The sequence below is a fragment of the Lampetra fluviatilis genome, unplaced genomic scaffold (genome assembly GCF_964198595.1).
Source record: "Lampetra fluviatilis unplaced genomic scaffold, kcLamFluv1.1 SCAFFOLD_752, whole genome shotgun sequence".
In the NCBI taxonomy this organism is placed as follows: domain Eukaryota; kingdom Metazoa; phylum Chordata; class Hyperoartia; order Petromyzontiformes; family Petromyzontidae; genus Lampetra; species Lampetra fluviatilis.
The window spans coordinates 1-17,684 of record NW_027620675.1 but is presented as its reverse complement, the minus strand read 5'-3'; the positions used below and the strand labels follow the sequence as shown (position 1 = coordinate 17,684).

General features: G+C 57.1%; 1 protein-coding gene across 1 annotated transcript in view; it reads right to left on the bottom strand.

Annotated features, from left to right (window-relative positions):
• The window catches only part of LOC144954244 (transportin-1-like), a 35,126-nt gene extending 17,522 nt beyond the window's left edge, over positions 1-17,604 (bottom strand). The window contains exons 1-4 of the mRNA XM_078884782.1: positions 17,416-17,604; positions 15,038-15,145; positions 4,564-4,698; positions 2,588-2,675 (exon numbers count right to left, since the gene is read on the bottom strand). Of these exons, the coding sequence (XP_078740908.1) occupies positions 2,588-2,675; positions 4,564-4,698; positions 15,038-15,145; positions 17,416-17,589 (505 nt within the window). The 5' untranslated portion in view covers positions 17,590-17,604. The remainder of the gene's footprint in view (positions 1-2,587; positions 2,676-4,563; positions 4,699-15,037; positions 15,146-17,415) is intronic.
• Between the last annotated feature and the right edge of the window lie 80 nt (positions 17,605-17,684).

Genomic DNA, 17,684 nt, shown 5'->3' with positions numbered 1-17,684 from the left:
GTGAGTGTGTGGGTGAGTGTGTGGGTGAGTGTGTGGGTGAGTGAGTAGGTGAGTGTGTGGGTGAGTGTGTGGGTGAGTGTGTGGGTGAGTGTGTGGGTGAGTGTGTGGGTGAGTGAGTAGGTGAGTGTGTGGGTGAGTGTGTGGGTGAGTGTGTAGGTGAGTGAGTGAGTGTGTGGGTGAGTGGGTGAGTGTGTAGGTGAGTGTGTAGGTGAGTGGGTGAGTAGGTGAGTGAGTAGGTGAGTGTGTGGGTGAGTAGATGAGCGTGTGGGTGAGTGTGTGGGTGAGTGTGTAGGTGAGTGGGTGAGTAGGTGAGTGAGTAGGTGAGTGTGTGGGTGAGTAGATGAGTGTGTGGGTGAGTGTGTGGGTGAGTGTGTAGGTGAGTGGGTGAGTGTGTAGGTGAGTGAGTGTGTGGGTGAGTGGGTGAGTGTGTAGGTGAGTGTGTGGGTGAGTGGGTGAGTGAGTAGGTGAGTGTGTAGATGAGTGAGTGTGTGGGTGAGTGGGTGAGTGTGTAGGTGAGTGAGTGAGTGGGTGAGTGTGTGGGTGAGTGTGTAGGTGAGTGAGTGAGTGGGTGAGTGTGTGAGTGAGTGAGTGGGTGAGTGTGTGGGTGAGTGAGTGTGTGGGTGAGTGGGTGAGTGTGTAGGTGAGTGGGTGAGTGTGTGGGTGAGTGTGTGGGTGAGTGGGTGAGTGTGTAGGTGAGTGAGTGAGTGGGTGAGTGTGTGGGTGAGTGGGTGAGTGTGTGAGTGAGTGTGTAGATGAGTGAGTGGGTGAGTGGGTGAGTGGGTGAGTGGGTGAGTGTGTAGGTGAGTGGGTGAGTGTGTGGGTGAGTGTGTGAGTGTGTGGGTGAGTGTGTAGGTGAGTGAGTGAGTGGGTGAGTGTGTGAGTGAGTGAGTGGGTGAGTGTGTGGGTGAGTGAGTGTGTGGGTGAGTGGGTGAGTGTGTAGGTGAGTGGGTGAGTGTGTGGGTGAGTGTGTGGGTGAGTGAGTGTGTGGGTGAGTGTGTGGGTGAGTGTGTGGGTGAGTGAGCGTGTGGGTGAGTGAGCGTGTAGATGAGTGAGTAGGTGAGTGTGTGGGTGAGTGAGTGTGTGGGTGAGTGAGTGAGTGAGTGTGTAGGTGAGTGAGTGAGTGTGTGGGTGAGTGGGTGAGTGTGTAGGTGAGTGTGTAGGTGAGTGGGTGAGTAGGTGAGTGAGTAGGTGAGTGTGTGGGTGAGTAGATGAGCGTGTGGGTGAGTGTGTGGGTGAGTGTGTGGGTGAGTGTGTAGGTGAGTGGGTGAGTGTGTAGGTGAGTGAGTGTGTGGGTGAGTGGGTGAGTGTGTAGGTGAGTGTGTGGGTGAGTGGGTGAGTGAGTAGGTGAGTGTGTGGGTGAGTGTGTGGGTGAGTAGGTGAGCGTGTGGGTGAGTGTGTGGGTGAGTGTGTAGGTGAGTGAGTGAGTGGGTGAGTGTGTAGGTGAGTGAGTGTGTGGGTGAGTAGGTGAGCGTGTGGGTGAGTGTGTGGGTGAGTGGGTGAGTGTGTGGGTGAGTGTGTGGGTGAGTGAGTAGGTGAGTGTGTGGGTGAGTGTGTGGGTGAGTGTGTGGGTGAGTGTGTGGGTGAGTGGGTGAGTGTGTGGGTGAGTGTGTGGGTGAGTGAGTAGGTGAGTGAGTGGGTGAGTGTGTAGGTGAGTGTGTAGGTGAGTGTGTGGGTGAGTGGGTGAGTGAGTAGGTGAGTGTGTAGATGAGTGAGTGTGTGGGTGAGTGGGTGAGTGTGTAGGTGAGTGAGTGAGTGTGTGGGTGAGTGTGTGGGTGAGTGTGTAGGTGAGTGAGTGAGTGGGTGAGTGTGTGAGTGAGTGAGTGGGTGAGTGTGTGGGTGAGTGAGTGTGTGGGTGAGTGGGTGAGTGTGTAGGTGAGTGGGTGAGTGTGTGGGTGAGTGTGTGGGTGAGTGGGTGAGTGTGTAGGTGAGTGAGTGAGTGTGTGGGTGAGTGTGTGGGTGAGTGTGTAGGTGAGTGAGTGAGTGGGTGAGTGTGTGAGTGAGTGAGTGGGTGAGTGTGTGGGTGAGTGAGTGTGTGGGTGAGTGGGTGAGTGTGTAGGTGAGTGGGTGAGTGTGTGGGTGAGTGTGTGGGTGAGTGAGTGTGTGGGTGAGTGTGTGGGTGAGTTAGCGTGTAGATGAGTGAGTAGGTGAGCGTGTGGGTGAGTAGGTGAGCGTGTGGGTGAGTGTGTGGGTGAGCGTGTAGATGAGTGAGTAGGTGAGTGAGTGGGTGAGTGTGTGGGTGAGTGGGTGAGTGTGTGGGTGAGTGAGTGAGTGAGTGTGTAGGTGAGTGTGTGGGTGAGCGTGTAGATGAGTGAGTAGGTGAGTGTGTGGGTGAGTGGGTGAGTGTGTGGGTGAGTGAGTGAGTGAGTGTGTAGGTGAGTGTGTAGATGAGTGTGTGGGTGAGCGAGTGAGTGAGAGTGGGTGAGTGGGTAGGTGAGTGTGTGGGTGAGTGTGTGGGTGAGTGTGTGGGTGAGTGTGTAGGTGAGTGAGTGAGTGTGTGGGTGAGTGAGTGGGTGAGTGAGTGAGTGGGTGAGTGAGTGGGTGAGTGTGTGAGTGAGTGAGTGGGTGAGTGAGTGGGTGAGTGACTCACCGATGCAAGGCTTCACATGTTGGAAACAGGCCTTGGTGAGATCTCCCAGCAGAGCAAATGAACTTTGCCGAACCTCAGGCATTTTGTCCTGCGCCACAGAGAGACACACAGAGATAGACACATCTACATAGACACACACACACCTACACAGACACACACACACAGATATAGACACATCTACATAGACACACACACCTACACAGACACTCCTACACAGACACACACACAGAGATAGACACATCTACATAGACACACACCTACATAGACACACACCTACACACACACCTACATAGACACAGACATACACACAGATATAGACACATCTACATAGACACACACCTACACAGACACATACACAGACACACACACACCTACACAGACACACACACACCTACACAGACACACACCTACATAGACACACACCTACACAGACACACACACAGATATAGACACACCTACATAGACACACACCTAGACACACACCTACATAGACACACACACACAGATATTGACACATCTACATAGACACACACCTACACAGACAGACACACCTACACAGACACACACACCTACACAGACAGACACACACACCACAGACACACACACCTACACACACACCTACACAGACACACACAGACACACACAGACACACACAGCGATGTCTCTGTCTCTCTACATCTCTCTCCCAGAGTCTAGAGCGGGTGTCCACCATCACCACCACCATCACCACCATCACCACCACATCACCCCCACCACACCACCACCATCACCACAACCACCACCACCACCACATCACCCCCACCACACCATCACCATCACCACCACCATCACCATCATCACACCACCACCCCCCCCACAACCACCACCACCACATCACCCCCACCACACCATCACCACCATCACCACCACCACCATCACCATCACCACCATCACCACCACCACCACCATCACCACCATCATCACCATCATCACCACCATCATCACCACAATCATCACCAACATCACCACCACCACCACCACACCATATCACCATCACCACCATCATCACCACCACCACCACATCACCCCCACCACACCATCACCACCACCACCATCACCACCATCACCACCACCACCATCACCACCACCACCACCCCCACCCCCACACTACCACCATCACCACCACCACCACCCCCACATCACCACCATCACCACCATCACCACCATCACCACCATCACACCACCACCACCCCCACCCCCACACTACCACCATCACCACCACCACCACCCCCACATCACCACCATCACCACCATCACCACCATCACCACCACCACCACCCCCACCCCCACACTACCACCATCACCACCACCACCACCACCCCCACATCACCACCATCACCACCATCACACCACCACCACCCCCACATTACCACCACACAACCACCACACCACCATCACTACCATCATCACCATCATCACCATCACTACCACCATCACACCACATCACCACCACCATCACCACCCCCACATTACCACCATCACCACCACCACCATCACCACCACCACCACCACCACCCCCACACTACCACCATCACCACCACCACCACCCCCACATCACCACCATCACCACCATCACCACCATCACCACCACCATCACCACCATCACACCACCACCACCCCCACATTACCACCATCACAACCACCACACAACCACCACACCACCATCACTACCATCATCACCATCATCACCATCACTACCACCATCACACCATCATCACCACATCATCACCATCACCACCCCCATCACACACCATCACCACCACCATCACCACCCCCATCACCTGCATGCACTGGGACATGAGCACGAGGATGGAGGAGCGAGCCACCAGCTGCTCAATGTGACCCCCGAGACCCTCGCCACACACACCACCATCACTACCATCATCACCATCACCACCACCATCACACACCATCACCACCATCACCACCCCCATCACCTGCATGCACTGGAACATGAGCACGAGGATGGAGGAGCGAGCCACCAGCTGCTCAATGTGACCCCCGAGACCCTCGGCGAGGCCGCTCAGCAAGTCCAGTGCCACGATCATGAAGTCCTTGTCAGGAGCCTCGCACTGCTCAGGGTGGGACAGGTGCACCTGGGGGGGGTGGGGGGGGGGGTGGTGGGTGGGGTGGTGGTGGGGGGGGGGGGGTGGTGGGGGGGAGAGGGGGGAGGGTGGGGAGGTGGTGGGGGGGAGGGTGCGGGGAGGGGGGGGGAGGTGGTGGGGGGTGGTGGGGAGAGAGGGTGGTGGGGGGAGGGTGGGTAGTGGTGGTGGGGGAGGTGGGGGGGGGGGAGAGGTGTGGGGAGAGGGTGGGGGGAGAGGGTGGTGGGGGGAGGGTGGGGGGAGAGTGGGGGGGGGAGGGTGGGGGGGAGGGGGGAGAGTGGTGGGTGGGTGGTGGGGGGTGAGAGATGGTTGGGGGGGGGGAGAGAGAAGGTATAGGGAGACTCACACACACACAGAGACTCACACACACACAGAGACTCACACAGAGACTCACACACACACAGAGACTCACACACACACAGAGACTCACACAGAGACTCACACACACACAGAGACTCACACACACACAGAGACTCACACACACACAGAGACTCACACACACACAGAGACTCACACACACACACACAGAGACTCACACACACACAGAGACTCACACACACACAGAGACACACACACACACACAGAGAGACTCACACACACACACACAGAGACTCACACACACACAGAGACTCACACACACACAGAGACTCACACACACACACACAGAGACTCACACACACACAGAGACACACACACAGAGACTCACACACACACACACACACAGAGACTCACACACACACAGAGACTCACACACACACAGAGACTCACACACACACAGAGAGACTCACACACACACAGAGAGACTCACACACACACACAGAGACTCACACACACACACAGACACACACACACAGACACACACACACAGACTCACACACACACACAGAGACTCACACACACACAGAGACTCACACACACACACACAGAGAGACTCACACACACACACACACAGAGACTCACACACACACAGAGACTCACACACACACAGAGACTCACACACACACAGAGACTCACACACACACAGAGACTCACACACACACACACAGACACACACACAGAGACTCACACACACACAGAGACTCACACACACACACACAGAGAGACTCACACACACACACACACAGAGACTCACACACACACAGAGACTCACACACACACAGACTCACACACACACAGAGACTCACACACACACAGAGACTCACACACACACACACAGACACACACACAGAGACTCACACACACACAGAGACTCACACACACACAGAGACTCACACACACAGAGAGAGACTCACACACACACACAGAGACTCACACACACACAGAGAGACTCACACACACACACAGAGACTCACACACACACACAGAGACACACACACACAGACTCACACACACACAGAGACTCACACACACACACACAGACACACACACACAGAGACTCACACACACACAGAGACTCACACACACACAGAGACTCACACAGACACACACACACAGAGACTCACACACACACAGACTCACACACACACAGAGACTCACACACACACACACACAGACACACACACAGAGACTCACACACAGAGACTCACACACACACAGAGACTCACACACACACAGAGACTCACACACACACAGAGACTCACACACACACACACAGAGAGACTCACACACACAGAGAGACTCACACACACAGAGAGACTCACACACACAGAGAGACTCACACACACAGAGAGACTCACACACACACACAGAGACTCACACACACACACACAGACTCACACACACACAGACACACACACACAGAGACTCACACACACACACACAGACTCACACACACACAGAGACTCACACACACACACACAGACACACACACAGAGACTCACACACACACAGAGACTCACACACACACAGAGACTCACACACACACACACACACAGACTCACACACACACACAGAGACTCACACACACAGAGACTCACACACACACACACAGACTCACACACACACAGAGACTCACACACACAGAGACTCACACACACACACACAGACTCACACACATACACACAGACACACACACACAGAGACTCACACACACACACACACACAGACACACACAGACTCACACACACAGAGACTCACACACACACACACACAGAGACTCACACACATACACACAGACACACACACACAGAGACTCACACACACACACAGACTCACACACACACACACAGACTCACACACACACAGAGACTCACACACATACACACAGACACACACACACAGAGACTCACACACACACAGAGACTCACACACACAGAGACTCACACACACAGAGACTCACACACACACACACAGACTCACACACACAGAGACTCACACACACACAGACACACACACACAGAGACTCACACACACACAGACACACATACACAGAGACTCACACACACACACACAGACTCACACACACACAGAGACTCACACACATACACACAGACACACACACACAGAGACTCACACACACACAGAGACTCACACACACACAGAGACTCACACACACACACACACACAGACACACACACACAGAGACTCACACACACACAGAGACTCACACACACACAGACAGACACACACACACACACAGACAGACACACACACACACACACAGACAGACACACACACAGACTCACACACACACAGAGACTCACACACACACACACAGAGACTCACACACACACACACAGAGACTCACACACACAGAGACTCACACACACACACACAGACTCACACACACACAGAGACTCACACACACACACAGACACACACACACACAGAGACTCACACACACACACAGAGGACTCACACACACACAGAGACTCACACACACACACAGACTCACACACACAGAGACTCACACACACACACAGACTCAGACACACACACACACAGAGACTCACACACACACAGAGACTCACACAGAGTCTCATACACACACAGAGACTCACACACAGACAGAGACTCACACACACAGAGACACACACACAGAGAGACACAGAGAATCACACACAGACAGACTCACACAGACAGAGAAACACAGACAGAGACACACAGACTCACACACAGACAGAGAAACACACACACACACAGAGACTCACACACAGACAGAATCTCACACAGACAGAGACTCACACACAGACAGAGACTCACACACAGACAGAGACTCACACACAGACAGAAACTCACACACACACAGAGACTCACACACAGAGACTCAGACAGAGACTCACACACACAGACAGACAGAGACACACACACACAGACAGAGACACACACGCAATGTGTGTGTGTGTGTGTGAGGGTGTGACTCACCCAGTTTTCTGTACGATGTAGACTCAGACACACTAACACACACACAGACACACTAACACACACACAGACACACTAACACACACACACTAACACACACACAGACACACTAACACACACATACACACTAACACACACACTAACACACTAACACACACACACTAACACACACACACTAACACACACACACAAACACACACACACAAACACACTAACACAAACACACACAGACACTAACACACTAACTAACACACACACAGACACTAACACACACACAGACACTAACACACACACAGACACTAACACACACACAGACACTAACAAACACACACACACTAACAAACACACACACACAGACTAACACACACAGACTAACACACACAGACTAACACACACAGACTAACACACACAGACAGACTAACAAACACACACACAGACACTAACACACAGACTAACACACTAACACACACACACTAACACACACAGACACACACACACACTAACACACACTAACACACACAGACTAACACACACACACTAACACACACACAGACACACACTAACACACACACACACTAACACACACTAACACACACAGACTAACACACACACACTAACACACACACAGACACACACACACAGACACACACACAGACACACTAACACACACACAGACACACACACAGACACAGACACACACAGACACACACAGACACACACACAAACAGACACACACACAGACACACTAACACACACACAGACACACACACAGACACAGACACACACAGACACACACAGACACAGACACACACACAAACAGACACACACACAGACACACTAACACACACACAGACACAGACACACACACAGACACTAACACACACACAGACACTAACAAACACACACACACTAACAAACACACACACACAGACTAACACACACAGACTAACACACACAGACTAACACACAGACAGACTAACAAACACACACACAGACACTAACACACAGACTAACACACTAACACACACACACTAACACACACAGACACACACTAACACACACACACACTAACACACACTAACACACACAGACTAACACACAACAACAACAACCGCCATTCGCCACTAAGTGGCGGTGACGTCACCACGACGCTTGTGCCAGGCCATGTGCACCTTGAGGCCACGTGAAGTGTCGAACGCCCGCTGGCAGGAGGTCACGGGGCAGACCCAGGTGCCACGGGTCGACTGACCGAGATGACCGAGATGACTGGCTGATGCACCACCTGTGCCCCCTACTGTGCCAACTTGCTGTGCTTTAGCCACCCGGCGCTCCGCTCGTTGTTGTGAGCGTCGCTCCTCCGCCCTCCGTTGTTGTTGGAGGGCGACTGCCTCCAACTGCCCAGTAGCGTCCTTCACGAGCCTCCTCCACTGAGGCCGATCTTGACACCGCTGGTACCAGTCATCGGCAAGTCCACTCAGCTCCACGTCCTCCTGTACCACATCACTCCATCTCTTCTCTAGCCCGTGCCGCGCCCGTTTAGCCCCCTCGATCCGGCCGAACAAAAGCTGTTTAGGCATGCGGTGGCTGGGCATGCGAGCTACATGACCCAGCCAACGCAGCCTTGCCTGCCGGAGGAGCTCACTGATGGGACTTTGCCCAGATCTTTCAAGGACTTGTGAGCTCCTCACACAATCCAGCCTGGTCAAACCCAGGATGGATCGTAGGCAGGCCAGCCTAAATGTTTCCAACCGGCGAAGATGCTCCACTAGGGGGGTCCACGTTTCGCAAGCGTAGAGAAGGGAGGGAATGACCGTGGCCGAGAAGACCTGAAGCTTCGTGCGGAGCGACAGACCAGGTAGCTTCCACACAGCGTTACGCAACCGATGAAAAGATATTGCCGCTCGACTGATTCGGAGTGAGACCTCTGCTGATAAACTGGAGCTGGTCATGAGCACACTGCCCAGGTATGGGAAACTCTCTACTCTCTCCACAACTGCCCCATCACCGATTGGGAGTTGTGGGGGCGGAGTGCCCGATGGTACAAAATACCCAGGCAGGTGCTTAGTTTTGGTGGGGCTGATGGTAAGGCCCCACCTCTTAGTGGCACACTCCAGCCTCAGCAGCAGCGTCTCCAACTCCTCTTCTGAATGAGCAGCTATTACCAAATCATCGGCATACATAACGTGGTTGACCAATAGGGAGCCATCCCTTGATCGCACCCGGGCGTCGATCAGCCTCCCATTATATCTGTACCAAATGGTAATTCCCCCGGTACAGCTATTGAAGGCTTCACGAACTACGCAGTCGAAATAGATGTTAAATAATGTGGGAGCCAGAGGACATCCCTGTCGCACCCCAAGGTGTACAGGGAAAGGCTCCGACTCCCGGCCACGTAGTTTTACCCGGGCCCGCTCACCATCATGAAGGTCCTTAATGATCGTGAGCAGAGGGTCAGGGACTCCGAAAGCACGAAGAACAACCCAGAGCCCAGTCCTACTGATGGTATCATAGGCCTTGACCAGGTCAATAAAGCAGAGATGTAGGTCTTTTTGGAATTCCCTACACCTCTGCTGTAGCAGACGGACAGAAAATATGGCATCTGTGCAGGACCGCCCTTTCCTGAAACCACATTGGGGCTCCGCAAGCCTCTCCTCAGCATGCCTAGCAAGGCGATGTTGAATAATCCTTGCCAGGACCTTACCCGGCACACTGAGGAGTGAGATGCCCCTGTAGTTGTTACAGTCTGTGCGGTCCCCCTTCTTAAAGAGGGGGACCACCAGGGCATCCTTCCAGTCCTGCGGAACCCGTCCAGTGGTCCAGACTGTTGTTATGATGTCATATAGGGCAGTCTGTGCACAAACGCCACCCTCCCTCAGCATTTCGCCTGGGAGATCATCTCTGCCCGGTGCCTTCCCTGGTCTCAGACTCCGGATCGCCCTCAGTACTTCCTCAACAGCCGGTACCTCAGCCAGCCACTCACAGGGGGTGACCTCTTCCAATATTTGAGGCACCGCAGCCTCAGCAGGGTTATCCCCACTTTGTGCCATGATGTTTTCCTGGCTGAGAGATTTTCCCTCCCCCAGGACCTCACAGAAATGCTCAGCAAATCTGCAAACCTGTTCCTGGGGGTCGGAGATTGGATCACCGTTTTTTCCTCTAATGATGGTAATAGGTGTGGCGCTGCAGGTTACTTTTTTTAACACACACACACTAACACACACACACAGACACACACACTAACACACTAACACACACTCACACACACTCACACACACAGACTAACACACACAGACACACACAGACACACACACAAACAGACACACACACAGACACACTAACACACACACAGACACAGACACACACACAGACACACACAGACACAGACACACACACACAGACACAGACACACACAAACGTGTAACTTTCTGTCCAAGAGTCTCACCGCTTCCTGCATGAGACACAGACAAGACACAGAGAGACACTCACACACAGACAAAGCTCCCCCCAGGTAGCCTCTAGCAGGGCTGCAGGGGCAAGTGCTGCTACACACAGACAAAGCTCCCCCAGGTAGCCTCTAGCAGGGCTGTAGGGGCAAGTGCTGCTACACACAGACAAAGCTCCCCCAGGTAGCCTCTAGCAGGGCTGCAGGGGCAAGTGCTGCTACACACAGACAAAGCTCCCCCAGGTAGCCTCTAGCAGGGCTGCAGGGGCAAGTGCTGCTACACACAGACAAAGCTACCCCAGGTAGCCTCTAGCAGGGCTGCAGGGGCAAGTGCTGCTACACACAGACAAAGCTCCCCCAGGTAGCCTCTAGCAGGGCTGCAGGGGCAAGTGCTGCTACACACAGACAAAGCTACCCCAGGTAGCCTCTAGCAGGGCTGCAGGGGCAAGTGCTGCTACACACAGATACGATAAGCACAGTGTGCTAACCGCTGCCCCACCATTCCCCACACAGACACACATACACAGACACACAGACACGCATATACAGAGACAGACACAGACACATACGGATAGACACACACACAAAGACACAGAGACACAGACACGCATATACAGAGACAGACACATACACATACGGATAGACACACACACAAAGACACAGAGACACAGACACGCATATACAGAGACAGACAGACACACACGGACAGGCACACACACACAGACACACACACACAGACAGACACACACACACAGACAGAGACACACAGACACTCAGAAACAGAAAGACACAGACACTCAGATGTTCGCGTGGACACAGACACACACGCAGACACACACAGACACACACACAGACACACACAGAGACACAAAGGAAAAGAGACACCACTGAGAAACACAAAGACACAGACACATACAAGTACACAGACACACACACAGAGACACGCACACAGACACTCGCTCTCCCCGTGTGTGTCTGTAAATGGATGTGTGTGTGTGCCTCTGTGTGTGTCTCCCCCGTGTCTCTCTCTCCAATCCTCGTGTCTCTCCCCCCCCACCGTGTCCCTCTCCCCATGTCTCTCTCTCTCCCCGTGTCTCTCTCTCTCCCCGTGTCTCTCTCTCTCCCCGTGTCTCTCTCTCTCCCCGTGTCTCTCTCTCTCCCCGTGTCTCTCTCTCTCTCTCCCCCCGTGTCTCTCCCCGTGTCTCTCTCTCCCCGTGTGTCTCTCCCCGTGTGTCTCTCTCCGTGTCTCCCTCCCCGTGTCTCTCTCTCTCACCGTGTCTCTCTCCCCGTGTCTCTCTCTCTCTCTCCCCCCGTGTCTCTCCCCGTGTCTCTCTCTCCCCGTGTCTCTCCCCCCGTGTCTCTCCCCGTGTGTCTCTCCCCGTGTGTCTCTCCCCGTGTGTCTCTCCCCTCCCCCTGTGTCTCTCTCCCCGTGTCTCTCTCCCCGTGTCTCTCTCCCCTCTCCCCGTGTCTCTCCCCGTGTCTCTCTCCCCGTGTCTCTCCCCCCGTGTCTCTCTCCCCGTGTCTCTCCCCGTGTCTCTCTCCCCGTGTCTCTCTCCCCTTCCCCCGTGTCTCTCTCCCCGTGTCTCTCCCTGTGTCTCTCCCTCGTGTCTCTCTCCCCGGGTCTCTCTCCCCTCCCCCCGTGTCTCTCTCCCCGTGTCTCTCTCCCCTCCCCCCGTGTCTCCCTCCCCGTGTCTCTCTCCCCGTGTCTCTCTCTCCCCGTGTCTCCCTCCCCGTGTCTCTCTCCCCGTGTCTCTCTCCCCGTGTCTCTCTCCCCTCTCCCCGTGTCTCTCCCCGTGTTTCTCTCCCCGTGTCTCCTCACCGTGTCTCTCTCTCCCCGTGTCTCCCTCCCCGTGTCTCTCTCCCCTCCCCCCGTGTCTCCCTCCCCGTGTCTCCCTCCCCGTGTCTCTCTCCCCGTGTCTCTCTCCCCGTGTCTCTCTCCCCTCTCCCCGTGTCTCTCTCCCCGTGTCTCTCTCCCCGTGTCTCTCTCCCCGTGTCTCTCTCCCCGTGTCTCTCTCCCCGTGTCTCTCTCCCCTCCCCGTGTCTCTCTCCCCTCCCCGTGTCTCTCTCCCCTCCCCGTGTCTCTCCCCTCCCCCCGTGTCTCTCTCCCCGTGTCTCTCTCCCCTCCCCGTATCTCTCTCCCCTCCGCGTGTCTCTCTCCCCTCCCCGTGTCTCTCTCCCCGTGTCTCTCTCCCCGTGTCTCTCTCCCCGTGTCTCTCTCCCCTCCCCGTGTCTCTCCCCTCCCCCCATGTCTCTCTCCCCGTGTCTCTCTCCCCTCCCCGTATCTCTCTCCCCGTGTCTCTCTCCCCTCCCCGTGTCTCTCTCCCCTCCCCGTGTCTCTCTCCCCGTATCTCCCTCCCCGTGTCTCTCTCCCCGTATCTCTCTCCCCGTGTCTCTCTCCCCGTATCTCTCTCCCCGTATCTCTCTCCCCGTGTCTCCCTCCCCGTGTCTCTCTCCCCTCCCCCCGTGTCTCCCTCCCCGTGTCTCTCTCCCCGTGTCTCCCTCCCCGTGTCTCTCTCCCCGTGTCTCTCTCCCCGTGTCTCTCTCCCCTCTCCCCGTGTCTCTCTCCCCGTGTCTCTCTCCCCGTGTCTCTCTCCCCGTGTCTCTCTCCCCGTGTCTCTCTCCCCTCCCCGTGTCTCTCTCCCCTCCCCGTGTCTCTCTCCCCTCCCCGTGTCTCTCCCCTCCCCCCGTGTCTCTCTCCCCGTGTCTCTCTCCCCTCCCCGTATCTCTCTCCCCTCCGCGTGTCTCTCTCCCCTCCCCGTGTCTCTCTCCCCGTGTCTCTCTCCCCGTGTCTCTCTCCCCGTGTCTCTCTCCCCTCCCCGTGTCTCTCCCCTCCCCCCATGTCTCTCTCCCCGTGTCTCTCTCCCCTCCCCGTATCTCTCTCCCCTCCGCGTGTCTCTCTCCCCTCCCCGTGTCTCTCTCCCCGTGTCTCTCTCCCCGTGTCTCTCTCCCCGTGTCTCTCTCCCCGTGTCTCTCTCCCCGTGTCTCTCTCCCCTCCCCGTGTCTCTCCCCTCCCCCCATGTCTCTCTCCCCGTGTCTCTCTCCCCTCCCCGTATCTCTCTCCCCGTGTCTCTCTCCCCTCCCCGTGTCTCTCTCCCCTCCCCGTGTCTCTCTCCCCGTATCTCTCTCCCCGTGTCTCTCTCCCCGTATCTCTCTCCCCGTGTCTCTCTCCCCTCCCCGTGTCTCTCTCCCCTCCCCGTGTCTCTCTCCCCTCCCCGTGTCTCTCTCCCCTCCCCGTGTCTCTCTCCCCGTGTCTCTCTCCCCTCCCCGTGTCTCTCTCCCCGTGTCTCTCTCCCCGTGTCTCTCTCCCCGTGTCTCTCTCCCCGTGTCTCTCTCCCCGTGTCTCTCTCCCCGTGTCTCTCTCCCCGTGTCTCTCTCCCCGTGTCTCTCTCCCCGTGTCTCTCTCCCCGTGTCTCTCTCCCCGTGTCTCTCTCCCCATGTCTCTCTCCCCGTGTCTCTCTCCCCTCCCCGTGTCTCTCTCCCCGTGTCTCTCTCCCCGTGTCTCCTCACCGTGGCTTGCGTGAGTGTTTTCTGGACGAGGTTGACACACCGCTGGTAGACGGGCTCACAGTACGGCAGGAACCCAGACTGCAAAGCTGTCGCGACGGACGAGAGACACTGCCGGAGAGAGACACGGGGTGAGAGAGAGAGACACGGGGTGGGAGAGACACGGAGAGAGAGACACACGGGGAGAGAGAGACACACGGGGAGAGAGAGACACACGGGGAGAGAGAGACACACGGGGAGAGAGACACGGGGTGGGAGACACACGGGGTGGGAGAGAGAGAGACACACGGGGAGAGAGAGACACGGGGAGAGAGACACGGGGTGGGAGACACACGGGGAGAGAGACACGGGGAGAGAGACACGGGGTGGGAGAGACACGGGGTGGGAGAAAGAGAGACACAGGGTGAGAGAGAGAGACACGGGGTGAGAGAGAGAGACGCGGGGTGGGAGAGACACGGGGAGGGAGACACGGGGAGAGAGACACGGGGTGAGAGACGCGGGGAGGGAGACGCGGGGAGGGAGACACGGGGAGAGAGACACACGGGGAGGGAGACACGGGGAGGGAGACACGGGGAGAGAGACAAGGGGAGGGAGACACGGGGAGGGAGACACGGGGAGAGACACACGGGGAGAGACACACGGGGAGAGACACACGAGGGAGGGAGGGAGACACGGGGAGGGAGGGAGACACGGGGAGGGAGACACGGGGAGGGAGACACGGGGAGGGAGACACGGGGAGGGAGGGAGACAGGGGGAGGGAGACACGGGTAGAGAGACACGGGGAGGGAGGGAGACACAGGGAGGGAGACACGGGGAGGGAGACACGGGGAGAGAGACACGGGGAGGGAGACACGGGGAGGGAGACACGGGGAGGGAGGGAGACACGGGGAGGGAGACACGGGGAGGGAGACACGGGGAGGGAGGGAGACACGGGGAGGGAGACACGGGGAGGGAGACACGGGGAGGGAGGGAGACACGGGGAGAGAGACACACGGGGAGGGAGACACGGGGAGGGAGACACGGGGAGAGAGACAAGGGGAGGGAGACACGGGGAGGGAGACACGGGGAGAGACACACGGGGAGAGACACACGGGGAGAGACACACGAGGGAGGGAGGGAGACACGGGGAGGGAGGGAGACACGGGGAGGGAGACACGGGGAGGGAGACACGGGGAGGGAGGGAGACACGGGGAGGGAGACACGGGGAGGGAGGGAGACAGGGGGAGGGAGACACGGGTAGAGAGACACGGGGAGGGAGGGAGACACAGGGAGGGAGACACGGGGAGGGAGGGAGACACGGGGAGGGAGACACGGGGAGAGAGACACGGGGAGGGAGACACGGGGAGGGAGACACGGGGAGGGAGGGAGACACGGGGAGGGAGACACGGGGAGGGAGACACGGGGAGGGAGGGAGACACGGGGAGGGAGACACGGGGAGGGAGACACGGGGAGGGAGGGAGACACGGGGAGGGAGGGAGACACGGGGAGGGAGGGAGACACGGGGAGGGAGGGAGACACGGGGAGGGAGGGAGACACGGGGAGGGAGGGAGACACGGGGAGGGAGGGAGACACGGGGAGGGAGGGAGACACGGGGAGGGAGGGAGACACGGGGAGGGAGACACGGGGAGGGAGGGAGACACGGGGAGGGAGGGAGACACGGGGAGGGAGACACGGGTAGAGAGACACGGGGAGGGAGGGAGACACGGGGAGGGAGACACGGGGAGGGAGGGAGACACGGGGAGGGAGACACGGGGAGGGAGGGAGACACTGGGAGGGAGACACGGGGAGGGAGGGAGACACGGGGAGGGAGACACGGGTAGAGAGACACGGGGAGGGAGGGAGACACGGGGAGGGAGACACGGGGAGGGAGGGAGACACGGGGAGGGAGGGAGACACGGGGAGGGAGGGAGACACGGGGAGGGAGACACGGGGAGGGAGACACGGGGAGGGAGGGAGACACGGGGAGGGAGACACGGGGAGGGAGACGCGGGGAGAGAGACACGGGGAGGGAGGGAGACACGGGGAGGGAGACACGGGGAGGGAGGGAGACACAGGGAGGGAGGGAGACACGGGGAGGGAGACACGGGGAGGGAGACACGGGGAGGGAGGGAGACACAGGGAGGGAGACGCGGGGAGGGAGGGAGACACGGGGAGGGAGACACGGGGAGGGAGGGAGACACAGGGAGGGAGACACGGGGAGGGAGGGAGACACGGGGAGGGAGACACGGGGAGGGAGGGAGACACGGGGAGGGAGGGAGACACGGGGAGGGAGACGCGGGGAGGGAGGGAGACACGGGGAGGGAGACACGGGGAGGGAGAGAGACACGGGGAGGGAGACACGGGGATGGAGACACGGGGAGGGAGACACGGGGAGTCGCTACCTCAAGTAGGGGGAAGAGATCTTTGTCTTCGTCTTTGAGAACATTCCACTTCTGAATGAGCGGAGGCATCAGCATCTGGATGAACTCCTGAGACACGGGGAGAGAGACACGGGGTGAGAGAGACACTGGGTGAGAGAGAGAGACACTGGGGGAAAGACACGGGGTGAGAGACATGGTGAGAGAGAGACACGGGGGGAGAGAGAGACACTGGGTGAGAGAGAGAGACACTGGGGGAAAGACACGGGGTGAGAGACATGGTGAGAGAGAGA